Source organism: Grampus griseus, assembly GCF_964374135.1.
Source record: "Grampus griseus genome assembly, chromosome: 12".
Classification (NCBI taxonomy): Eukaryota; Metazoa; Chordata; class Mammalia; order Artiodactyla; family Delphinidae; genus Grampus; species Grampus griseus.
In genome coordinates this window covers 65,721,713-65,735,094 of record NC_139006.1, presented here as the reverse complement: position 1 = coordinate 65,735,094, position 13,382 = coordinate 65,721,713, and the positions used below count along the sequence as shown (strand labels likewise).

Below are 13,382 nucleotides of genomic sequence, written 5' to 3'. Positions count from 1 at the left end.
GGCACTCTTGTCTTATTCCTGAGCTTAGTGGAAATGCTTTCAGTTTTTCACTGTTAAGTATGATGTTAGCTGTGGGTTTGTCATACATGGCCTTTATTATGTTGAGGTATGTTCCCTCTGTGCCCCAGACTTCTTTTTAAATGTCCTATATTTGTACACAGTGATTGGATCCCAGATTAAGGAAGGAATTTTTTGGCTTTTTAGTATTTTGTGGTGTTTTTATTAAATGAATATCCTAGGATGTGTGGTCAGAACACTTGATGATATAATGAAGTACCAAGGAACTCCAGGACCAGACTGCCAGGTCTTCAGTCCCTGCTCTACTACATATTGAATGTATGAAATTACGTAAGATATTTAACAGCTCTGTGCCTTCATTTCCTCATCTGTAAACTGGGGATAAAATAATAAGAATAATTAGCTTACAATAGTGTTTGTTGCAAGACTGGTTGTTATGAAGATCATAAGAGTTCAAATATGTAAAGTGCTTAGAACAGTGCCTGGCAAATAATAAGCACTTAATAACTGTTGCTAATAATATTACTACTCCTGGGTCTGTGGCTTGGAAAGATACTTAGGCTCCCTGAGTTTCTATTTCTTTCTTTCTTTTCTTTTATTACTATTTTTTATTTATTTATTTTTGGCTGCGTTGGGTCTTCGTTGCTGTGCGCAGGCTTTCTCTAGTTGCGGTGAGTGAGGGCTACTCTTCATTGCAGTGCATGTGCTTCTCATTGCGATGGCTTCTCTTGTGGCAGAGCATGGGCTCTAGGTCCACGGGCTTCAGTAGTTATGGCACACGGGCTCAGTAGTTGTGGCTCAAGCCTCTAGAGTGCAGGCTCAATAGTTGTGGCACATAGGCTTAGTTGATCTGCAGCATGTAGGATGTTCCCAGACCAGGGCTCGAACCTGTGTCCCCTGCATTGGCAGGCGGATTCTTAACCACTGCACCACCAGGGAAATCCGTCTTTTTAAAAAAATATTTATTTATTTATTTGGCTGCGCCAGGTCTTAGTTGTGGCATGTGGTATGTTCATTGCCACATGCGGGATCTTTAGTTGCAGCACGTGGGATCTTTTAGTTGCGGCATGCGGGATCTAGTTCCCTGACCAGGGATTGAACCCGGATCCCCTGCATTGGGAGTGTGGAGTCTTAACCCCTGGACCACCAGGGAAGTGCCAGGTTTCGATTTCTTTAACTTTAAAATGGGGATAATACTTGCTGCCCCATCTAAGTTACAAGGCACTTATGAGGATGGAATAAGATTTTATGTGTGAAAGTGCCATGTGAAGCACTGACAAAATGTTTTCCTCTTATTAATGATTATTATCATTAAAATAGATAGATATTTTATTTGATGTTTTTTAGCTCATCTATTTTAATTTTTGCATATAAATAATTTATATGATATAGTTACATATTAATAACCTCATATAATTTATAAACAATGTTGTGGGTGCTTAGAAGTTTTTTTACTGAAAGACATACATAATCAAAAAAGCTTGAAAACCTACTGATCTAAAGAAGTGTTTATGATACGAGCTCATTCATGCAGTGTTAACACATTATTGACTGGGGGATTTTTGCATAAACTAATGCCTGTGGCCAAAGATTTGTTTTGTAAGTGAATATTGAAACACCCACGTTTGAGTAAATATCAACAACTTTTTTTGCACTTAATGTATTTATTTGAAACTTTGTACATGTCTTACGAAAGCATTCTAATATTTCGTTAGAGTGTGATAGACCCTAGCAGGCACCTCTGTGTGGGGGAACAGAACATCTATTACAAATATACCATGTTTCACTGCACTTTCCCCTGGAAGAGCAGACTCTACACTTTCTGGTGACATTTTTTTTTTTTTAGTCCTGTGGATATTATTTCCTCTAGAATACGTTATTTTATTTTACTTGATAGTTGACAAGGTGGATCTTTGCGGGGGACTTTTTTAGAAACGCCACAAGAAGGACCAGGTGCGGGACTACCACTACATTCACCAGAATGGTCAGTTACCCATTCTCTAACTATTGCTAACAAAAGTTGCTTGTAAGTCATTTTATTCTGTGCATTAAAGCTACAATTAATTTTAAACACATTGAATAAACCGCAATTACTCAAATAGAAACCCACTTTCTTATACCATTTTTGAGTTTTCCAGAGGATATTGAAGTTTTCCAGGCATTGATCAGATCGATCAACTCCTTCTATATTTATTATACTCTATTAGACAAGTGGGCTTAGTTATCTGATGGCCACTCCTCCTGTCTTCCTTTCCTGTAGATGCTATGGAGGCGTCATGAATAACTGTCACCATGCGGACTAACCTCTTGTCTTTCCATATAAGAAGAATCACTTCTCCCTTTCATAAGAATGTCATTTCTCCCCTCTGTAGATTTTTAGATTTATCCTTTAATTGGTTTGGTAGACCACAATTATCTCTTATGGTCCCACAAACTCTGGTTTTATTTTTTAACAGTATTTCAGATGTGGACACACTGTTGTAATAATTGTCTTGATAAATATGGTGCCATGAACTAAGATAAGGTTGTAGGACTGAAACCGTTTCTTGAAGTTTCTTTTCTTCACCCATGTAAATCTCAAGGTTGCATATATATCCGGTTTCACTTTTGCTAACCATCCTGACCGAAATTCCATATTTTGTAAGTTTTCCGGGATTATAGGTTTTGAATCTGAGTCGTCCTCTCCACTTTATCATTGCCTCATCAAGTGATAGCTCTTGTTTGAGTGTATAGATCAATTGAAATTTTGGTAGAAAATAATCCAAAAGAGCTTTAACTTTTGAAATTCTGTCTGCAGGAAGTGGAATTTCCAAGTTATCGTTAAAGTGAAGAAATGTCATTATTTGTTCGAACCTTCTTCTGGTCATAATCTTTGGAAAAATAGGTTTCAAGTAAGGGATCAACCGACTATTCTTTCCAGTGTGACTTTCTTATTTGTCCCATCAAAATTTTTAATCCAAGAAACTTCTTCATGTCACTATTGGTTACATCAGTCCATTTTAAAGCCTTATCATACTTTTTATATGATTTTTCATTCTGTTGGTGATACAAGTTTGTTTGAGAAGCGACCAACTTGAAAAAGTCATTACCAAAAATTAATTCTGTTATTTTGCTAATACTTTGCGGGTTATTACATTCAATCGTTATACCTGACACACCTCTAAAGTCTTCTAATTTTTGTTATGAAATGTTGTCCTCAGTCCACTCTTCTGTAGAAGCAAAGGAGCATTCTCCAGCACCGTGAGTTTCATTTTCACTTTCTGTATCAGAATCAATCACTAAGGTTTTTTGTCTTTTTGTTGGTCTAATATTCACATCGTCTGAATCAGAACTGTATTCTGAAGAACTACCATCTTCTGAGACACTAGCATATATGTCACTCAGACAATCAGAGTAAGTATCTGCATAAAATTCACTGAAAAATTCTTCTTCACTCAAAATTTCTCAATGCATTATTTTTGAAAATTTTATGATAATAAACTTGCATTTATAATACACACAGGGTTGGAACAAAAACCTAACTGAGCAAAATGTGAATGATAATGACAATCATAAGTTGTGATCAATTTTAAGCTCTAACAACTTCGCATGGTGATGTTAATTGTATCACTCTCTAAAACCATATTGATACGTCTCTGGTCGATAATGTTCGGGTAACAAAAGACGTATTAATACATCTCTGGTCAATAATGTGTTAATTCTGGCATTCTTGGCAGCATGCATCATCAACTGCCTTAAGAATGTCTTTGTACTCTTAGATTTCATATTAAGGAAGGAATTACCTTAAGAAAGTCATTAGCAATAAACAGAAAGAGCTACAGAAACAATGTTCATTGCAACATTGTAATAAAAGTTAGACATAACCTATATGTTCATCAAATAGGGGAATGTTTAAGTAAACTGTGATATATTTATAGGCTGTAACCTCTGTTATGCAGCTTAGTAAACTGTAATAAAGTTCTAAGGTTAGGAATTGTTTTAAAGAATATTTCATGAGGAAGCATTCCCAATATAATGGTAGGTGGAAAAATTAACATACAAGGAGATATAGATATGCAGAATAACTCCAGTTCTAGTAAAAATGCACATACATAAGACTGGAAAGAAATATATTAACATGCTAATAGTGATTATCTCCTGATAGTAGGATTACGTGTTATTTTTAGTGTCTTCATACTTTTCTATATTTTCTAGTTTTTCTGCAATGAACATGTATTAGTTTTATACTTAGGAAGAAAGAGTTGATTTTAAATAAAAATTTAAAAATATAAGCCATACTTACTATCCTTAGGCTTTAGATTTCCATTAATTGAATACCTTTGTTAGAGTATGAATCATAGGATTGGGAAGGACTTTAATAAGTTATCATGGCCAATTCTGAGAATTTCAGTGATGAATTTCAGACAGCTGAATTCGTTTTTTTAAATGTTAAAATGTATTTTGGGGGTTTCATTTTGTGTGAAATTGACCACTCTTGCAATAAGAGCTTAGACCTCATCTTTTCTTTCAGTCTTAACAACTCGAATTTCTTTAAAAGTTCTTTATTGAGGCTATTCTCCAAACTTTAGCTTCTAGGTGTAGAATTTGATTTAGAAACCAGGAAGACTTGATGTTTATAAAAAACATTGCCTTCCATCACAGGTTCTCAAACTTGGCTATATGTCAGAACCATCTGAGGAGCTTTTAAAAAGTACAGATGTGTTAAACATTCTGATTTAACAAGTCTGGTCTGGGAGGGGGTAGGGAGGAAGAGGAGAGTAGGGTTTTGAAAATATTCCTAAATAATTTCACAGCTCTTAAATTAAAAATGGGCTCAGTCAAGAACATTTGAAGAAATTTAAATTACTGAGGCTGAAAGAAAGGATGAGGTCCAAACACTTACTGAGATAGCATTTCTTCTTGAATGGTGACACAAGCCTGGTTGTAAAAAGGCAACAAGAGGGCTGTTTTCTCAACTCTAGCAGAAACCCCTTCAGTGGATGTATGCCCTGCCAGGAATCTAGATGCAATGGGGAAACATCACCATGATATGCTAACTCTATCCTTGGGTCTTTTCTTGGATGTACATGCAGGGTCTCTTTCTACCAAAGCCTTAATCTACTTGTAATGTTGCAGGGACTCATCCCTCTTCTATTTCCTCTATAGTAATAATAGTAGTTGCCATTTACTGAGTTCCTGTTACCTACTAGGTATTTATGTCCATCTAGCTCTGATTCTTACCAGAACCTTGAAAGTCAGTTCTTTCACAGATATAGAAACAGGCTCAGATAGATCGAGTTTTTGATCTAAGGTCACATAGGAAATATCAAAACCAGATTTCAAAGCCTGTTCTGCTTGACTCCAGTGCCTGTGCTTTGTCTGTGGCATCATGGTGCCTGCCTCCTTGCTGCTCCCTCATGTGTTTCCGGTGTTCAGATGGCCTACATCCAGGTCTTTAACTTTCTTACTTCAGTGTCTGACTGTGCAGATTTGTGCCTACAGAGACCAATGTCTTATGAAAGGCTGGGTTTCTTTTTAAAATTGTCCTTTCAGGGAACGCTGTGAGGAGCTCCGTGTTGAGTTGTCCTGTATCCATCAGAAGGCAGTGAGCAAGGATCGGAAAGCACAGATAGCATTTAATGAGGAGCTGAAAAGGCAGAAGCTGGTGGAAGAGCAGATGTTCTCAAAGCTCTGGGAGGAAGACCGACTGGCCAAAGAGAAGCGAGAAGCCAAAGAGGCGAGGAGACAAAGAGAGCTGGTGGAGAACACACGGCTGGGGCTGAATGCCCAGATCACCAGCATCCAGGCGCAAAGGCAGGCAGCGCGGCGGCTGAAGGAGGAGGAGGCGCGCCTTGTGGTGGGTCTTTTGAAATGCTTGTGATAGGACGATGAACTCAGTGGCTAGAATACAGTTTGCCGGCCTGCTACTGTAGTTTGCCTGATGGCCAAGGCTCATTCACAGAGCAACAGACCATGGTCAGAGCCTTGGATTTCAAGGCCCAGCTGACAGTGCCATCTCATTGTATAGGGCAAGTTACTTCACTACTGTGATTCAGTTTCCTCATCTACAAAATGAGGCAAAGGACACTTGTCTTTGTTGTGAGGATGAAATGGGATAATCATCGGCAGTGCCAATGAAGCCTAGTGGCAATTTGGCAACATCCCCCCATTCTTTGATATGGATAATTGATAGTTTCCAAATCCTATATAAAGTGCTTATACAATAGCTACAGTGACCCCCCAGACCACCAGCATCAATAATTTTGTTCCTACAAGATCACTGCCCCTAGTATATACAAATTAGGGTTGTCAATGGAAATGTGTGCAAGCACTCAAAAAGGTAGCAGTTTTATACGTATATAAAGCTTTCAACATCTGATACTTTAATACCACTGAATTTAGGAAGATGGTAGTATTTTCTTGGAGAATCCCAAGTATTGAAATTTGAAACCATAAGAAACATCAAAGGTAAGGTATATGCAGAGCCCAGAAATCTTCTCTGGGTTTAAGATTGTTTTATTTTGAAGAGTTTAGTAGATCTCTAAGAAAATCAAAATAGTGGCCCCCAAATGGCCTTATATATACCCCCTCCTCTGATGTAAGATACTTAGTGAGCCAGTTTTACTCACAACACTTCTGACACCAAATGTGTGGTTTTTTTTCTCACATCAGACAGTACTCTGATGCTCTGCAGACACTGATTAGGTGTCCTACAATTTGATTCAGTTCTGATACTATATGGAGTTAGTGTCAGACTCCGTAAGTTGAAGGGCTTAGTCCCACAAGACTGCCCTCACTTCAGATACCCATCACAAGTAGTGGGTCCCTAGGTTACCCACACTTCTGTCCAGCTTGGCTACAAAGTCCAAGGTTCTCATGACTCCCCCTCAATTTCAGTAATTCACTAAAACAGCTCATAGAACTTAGGAAAGTGCTTTACTTACCATTACCAGCTTATTGTAAGGTATACAACTCAGAGATGGTCAAATGGAAGAGATGCATAGGGGAAGGTATGTGGGGTGGTACACAGAGCTTCCATGCCCCCACCACCTTGATGCGTTCAATCCAGAAGCTCTCTGGACCTCATCATTTGGGAGTTTATGGAGGGTTCATCACATGGGCATGATTGATTAATTCAATCACCATTGGTGATTGAACTCAATCTCTGGCCCCTCTTCCCTCCCTGGAGGTCAAGGGGTGGAGCTAAAGTTCCAACCCTCTGATCACATAGTTTGGTCTTTCTAGTTATCATCTCCCATCCTGAAGCTATCTAGGGGGTCCAGCCACTGGTCATCTCATTAGGCTACAAAAGATAATCTTATCACTTTGGAGATTTCAAGGGTGTTAGGAGCTATGTGCCAGGAACCAGGGGCAAAGACAAAATATTTATTTTTTATAGCACACCTAGCTATCTCTATTTCTACCTTACTTTAAAAAAATTTTTTTTTGGAAATAACTTTAACAAGGAGTTGCCAAAAATATTAGAGTTTCTGTGTACCTTTACATGACAAAATATTATATAGAGAGACTTATAAAGACTTATATAATACTTTCATCTAAAGTTACTCCCTTATTTAACTAAACTAAAAAACCCTCCTTTGGATTTCACCAGCTTTTACGTGCACTCTTTGGAGGAAGGGGTATAGTTCTATGAAATTTTACCAATGTAACCACTACATTTATGTAATCACTACTGAATCAGGATATAGAATTGTTCCATCATTCAAAGAAACTCCTTCCAGCTACTCCTTTACTGTTATAACCTCTGTCAAAGAAAATTCAATTAACAATCAAGTTAAGAAGGAAAAGAGAATTTTATTCAAGCCAAACTAAGGATTATATAATACAAGAGACAGACTCTCAGAAGCTCTAAGAATTGTTCCACCTGTTAGTAGTTGAAGGCACAGTCATATACATTTTCAAGACAGAGGATCATACATCACAATGACACACTGACATTTTACATAAGTTCACCAAAGATACAGTCCGGGTAAGCACATACAAAGCAAGCAGTAAGTCACCATGACCCCTTACAGAGTTGGGAAAGAATATTAATCTTCTATAAAGTTCTATTGCTGGCGTCAGAAGAAAGAAAAAAGAATTGATCTTTGCCGTGAAGTAGGCATTCCCATCTTTGAGGAGGTCTGGTTAATGTATAATGAAGATGCACATTGCACTGTAAAGGGGGAGGGAGGAGGCCCAAACAGAGAGAGAAAGAATTTTATGTTTACATTTTCATCCTACCTTAAAATATAAATTTTATTTCATCACCACCCTCAACCCTAACCCCTGGCAGCCACTGATGGGTTCTTTATCTCTATTATTTTGTAATTTCAAGAATGTTTTTCCACCCTTTTTAATGTTATAATTATAACATTTGTTATAATTATAACAGTAATGTCATATTAAATAATAATATGCACATTTTCAAATGCACAGAAGTGGAGAGTACAATGATCATACTCATGTACTGATCTCCCAGTTTCAGCAGCTGTTGCATTTTGACATGTTGATTTCCTATATTCTACCCGCTTCTGTTTTTGTTTTAAAATATGTCCCAGGGACTTCCCTGGTGGTCCAGTGGTAAAGAATCCACCTTACAATGCAGGGGACGCAGGTTCAATCCCTGGTCAGGGAACTAAGATCCTACATGCTGCAGGGCAACTAAGCCCATGTGCCACAACTACTGAGCTTGTGTGCCTCATCTAGAGCCCGCGTGCCCCAAACTACAGAGCCCACGTGCTCTGGAACCCAAGCACCACAACTAGAGAAGAGAAAACCCACACGCCACAACTAGAGAGAAGCCCGCATACCACAGCAAAGAGCCCACACGCTGCAATGAAAGATCCCGCGTGCCTCAGCAAAGATCCTGTGGGCCACAACTAAGACCCGACGCAGCCAAAAATATATGTGTGTGTGTGTGTGTGTGTGTGTGTGTGTGTGTGTGTATCCCAGACATGTCATTTCTCCCTTAAATACATCTCTAGTATGCATCTCAACAACATGATTAAGGATATTTTCTTATACAATGCCAATATCAAACCTAAAAAAATTAATAATTCATTGCTATCATCTAAAATCAGCATCAAATTTCCATCACTGTCTAAGTTATTCGACATTTAAATCAGGATCCAAACGTTGTTGTCCTCTTATAAGTCTCTTTTAGAATGAATCACTGTTTATTATTCAAATCTGGTCACATTTGAGATTGAAAGGGGTGCATTTAATTCAGTACATAAGCGCAACAGTGTAAAATCAGAACTATCCTGGGGAAACCAAGACATAGTAAACTGCTTTCAGGTCTCTTAATTTTGAGCAGTTCTCCCCCCATACCATCTTTACCTGCTTCATAGTCTGATTTGGCTGATTGCTGCCTCCTGGTATAGTCAACCTTACTTTTTAAAAAGTGTGGCCTGGAACTTCCCTGGTGGTCCAGTGGCTAAGACTCCACACTCCCACTGCAGGGGCCCCAGGTTTGATCCCAGGTCGGGGAACTAGATCCCACATGCCACAAGTAAAAGTTTACATGCCGCAACTGAAGATCCTGCATGCCGCAACGAATGTCCTGCACGCGGCAACTAAGACCCAGTGCAGCCAAATAAATAAATGAATGAAAAATAAATAAATAAATAAAAAGTGTGGCCTGCTATCCCACTGGCTTTCATGTTTGATATCCATTGTTTTCCCTTAAATATTGCAGAGCATTTTTACTTTTATTGTCTCATTTGACCCTCACAATTCAGTGTGGAATTACTCTCATGACATTAATGGAAAAGTCTAGCATATAACTTCCCTCTCACAAGCCAGAAATCGTGACAATCATGGCTGTTGTGAGTCTCAGTTAGATCAAGTCAATTGGGGATTGTATCCCTCCTCACTATAAATGTGTCATCTCCTGTCCCCGCTGGGCAAGGACTTATCCCTCCAGGAGAGTGCAAATGCCTTTGACAGGAGGATAAATGCCTCAGTTTATACCAAACTCACAGCACCCAACAGCAGTGGTACCCCAGTTAAAACTGATTAGTCAGGCAGTTAAGCTAGCCAGGAGGGTCAGATACATAAGAAAATGAGAGGAATGGGGGAGAGCTTTTAAAGAACAAAATGCTTAATTTACTTTTGTATTTAGCTGATGTGGACATCTCCATTTCTGGACTCTTATTGCTGGTTAATAATGTATCCAAATCTAGATGTGCAGATGTGCATAGAAGACTAAAGTCTGGAAGGTCAATACACCAAAACGTTGAGAATGGTAGCGGGTGAATGGGTATTAAGAATAAAAGTGATTTATCCTTATACTTTTCTGCATTTTGAACTCCACAACTATTTATTACTTTATAATCACACACAGACAGCAATTTCACAAAGCCGTATTGCTGATTCAGCAAAGAAAAGGCAAGTTTTATTTCTTATAGTACCTTTTCACCCAGGAGTGTGTGTTTCCAAGAAACCGTTTATTCTCACCTCTTAAATGAAATGCATTAACTTCTTTGTTTTGTCCAACTGTACTGATACAGTATCTTCACTATTGTTCTGCCATAGGAAAATGACAAAGCACAGGTGAAACTTGAGAATGAACAGGATAGGCTAAAGAAACAGAAGACAAAACAGGAAATAAGGGCTGCTTTGCAAAAAGCCCTCCAAGAGAAGATGGAGCATATTCAGCAGGAATACAGAGAAGATCAGGACTTGAACATGAAGCTCATGCAAAGCGCCCTTCAAAACTTACAGGAAGAGGCTGATAAAAAGAAGCAAAAAAGAGTAAGACATTTATTCAGTGCCTACTGTGTGCTGGATGAGGTTCCTTGTTGAGCTTTCAGTCTTACGGGAGCCAGCCATGTGTAGAATTAAGCATAACTGCTACTGTAAGTGTGGTCCACGAACCAACAGCATTAGCATCATCTGGGAGGATGTTAGAAACAGAAATTCATAGGCTTCAGACTCAGAATCTCCAAATTCAGATCTTGGCCGGGACAAGAAACCTGTTTTAACAAGTTCTCCCAGGTGATTCTGATGCTCACTAAAATTTGAGAACTCCTACTCTATAACATGGTGTTAGTACTGTGATAGCAGGATGGGATCGCAGGAAGTGGAGTGACTAAGTATGTCCAGAAGTTGGGGAAGACATCACTGAGAAAGTGGTGTTCAAGTTGTACTTTGAAGGATATGTAGTTTTGACAGGCAAAGAGAGTAGAGAAAATCATTCCAGTGTTTATTTAGCTGTTTCTTTAAAATTTGTATTGAACTCTTTAGGGTGTTGTTCTTTTCCTAAAGGTACTATGATTTGTTTTGTTTTGATAGACTATTTTTTAGAGCAGTTTTAGGTTCACAGCAAAATTGGGCAAAAAGTACAGAAACTTCCCATATACCCCCGCCCCAACACATGCATAGCCTTCCCCATTCTCAACATCCTCCACCAGAGGGTACATTTGTTACAATCGATGAACCTACATTGACACATTATCACCCAAAGTCCATAGTTTACATTAGGGTCCATTCTTTGGTGGTGTAGATCTATAGGTTTGGACAAACATATGATGACATTTATCCACCATGAGAGTATTATACAGAGTGATTTCACTAGGCTAAAAATCCTCTGTGCTCCACCTGTTCATCCCTTCCTCCACCCCAAACCCCTGGAAACCACTGATATTTTTACTGTCTCCATAGTTTTGCCTTTTCCAGAATGTCATATCATTGGAATCATATAGTATGTAGCCTTTTCAGATCGGCTTCTTTCACTAACTAATATGCATTTAATTTCCCTCCATATCTTTTCATGGCTTGATAGCTCATTTACTTTTAGCACTGCATCCATTCCATTGTGTGGATGTACCACAGTATATTTATCCAGTCACCTTCTGAAGGACATCCTTGGTTGCTTCCAGGTTTTGGTGATTATGAATAAAGTTATTGTGTACATTCTTAGGCAGATTTTTGTGTGAACATAACCTTTGGGTAAATATCAGCATAACCTTTGGGTAAATATCATTTGGGTAAATATCAAGAAGCGTTATTGCTGGATCATATGGTAAGAGTATGTGTAGTTTTGTAAGAACAGCCAAATTGTCTTCCAAAGTGTCTATACCATTTTGCATTCCCACCAGCAGTGAATGAGAGTTCCTATTGCTCAGCATCCTTGTCAGTATTTCGTGTTATCAGTGTTCTGGACTTGAGCCATTCTATTAGGTGCGTAGTGACATATCATTGTTGTTTAATTTTAATTTCCCTAATGTCATGTGATATAGAGCATTAAGGATTCTGAACCCAATTCCAATATGTAGAGTGGTATCCAAGCAATGCTCGGGACACGAGCTGGGTGTCCTACAATTCCGTTCAACTCTGACACTATCTACCCAGAGATAGCATCGGATTCCACAGGGCAAGGGCTCAGTTCTATAAGACTTCCCTCTACTTCAGTTGCCAGTCACAAGCCCAGATGGTTACCTGTGCTTCTGACCAACTGGCTACAAACTGGAAGTTCCAATGATTTCCCCCTCAAACTCAGGATGCCAATTGCAAATCCAAGTTGTTACTTGACAGACTGGCTGTAAATCAGAGGTTCCCATGACCCCCTCCTTGAGTTCGATTGATTGGCTAGAGCAGCTCACAGAACTCAGGAAACCAGTTTGCTCACTAGCTTACCAATTTATTACAGAGTATATTAAAGGATACAAATAAATAGCCAGATGAAGAGACATATAGGATGAGGTCCTGAACAAAGGAGCTGCTGTCCTCATGGAGTTTGGGGCCTGGCATGGTGGAAGTGTTCTGGTTCCCCAATTCTGAACCCTCTCCTTTGGGGTTTTTATGTAGGCTTCATTACATAGACATGATTGGTTAAGTCATTGGCCATCAGTGATTGATTTCACCCTCCAAACCTTCTCCCCTCCCCAGAGGTCAGGGAACTGGGACTGAAAGTTCCAACCCTCTAATCACATGGTTGGTTCTCCTGGCAACCAGAGGTGTGGTCCAAAAGTCACCTCATTAACAGAACAAAAGACAACTTTGTTGCTCTCATCACTTAGGAAATTCTAAGGGTTTTAGGAGTTCTGTGCCAGAAATGGGGATGAAGACCAAATATATATTTCTTATTATAAATCATAATATCACAAGCATCTTTTTATATGTTTGCCATCTGTATATTTTTGATGAGGTGCCTGTTAAGATATTTGGCTCATTTTTTGAGTTGTTTGTTTTCTTCTTGTTGAGTTTTAAGAGTTCTTTGTATATTTTATCGCGAAAGCACCTTTCCTACCGTCTTGTTGTAACTTCTTCTTTGTCTTTGGACGTAGAATATCTCTTCTGGTAGGTCCCAGTCTTTTTTTGTTAATGGTTGTTCAGCAGTTAGTTGTGATTTTTGTGTTTTCATGAGAGGAGGGGAGCTC

General features: G+C 38.9%; 1 protein-coding gene across 1 annotated transcript in view; it reads left to right on the top strand.

The window, feature by feature from the left end:
- Positions 1-13,382, top strand: part of CFAP53 (cilia and flagella associated protein 53) — a gene marked incomplete at its 3' end in the record, with an annotated part of 59,866 nt that overhangs the window by 25,365 nt on the left and 21,119 nt on the right. The window contains exons 4-5 of the mRNA XM_082667782.1: positions 5,551-5,854; positions 10,537-10,755. Of these exons, the coding sequence (XP_082523908.1) occupies positions 5,551-5,854; positions 10,537-10,755 (523 nt within the window). The remainder of the gene's footprint in view (positions 1-5,550; positions 5,855-10,536; positions 10,756-13,382) is intronic.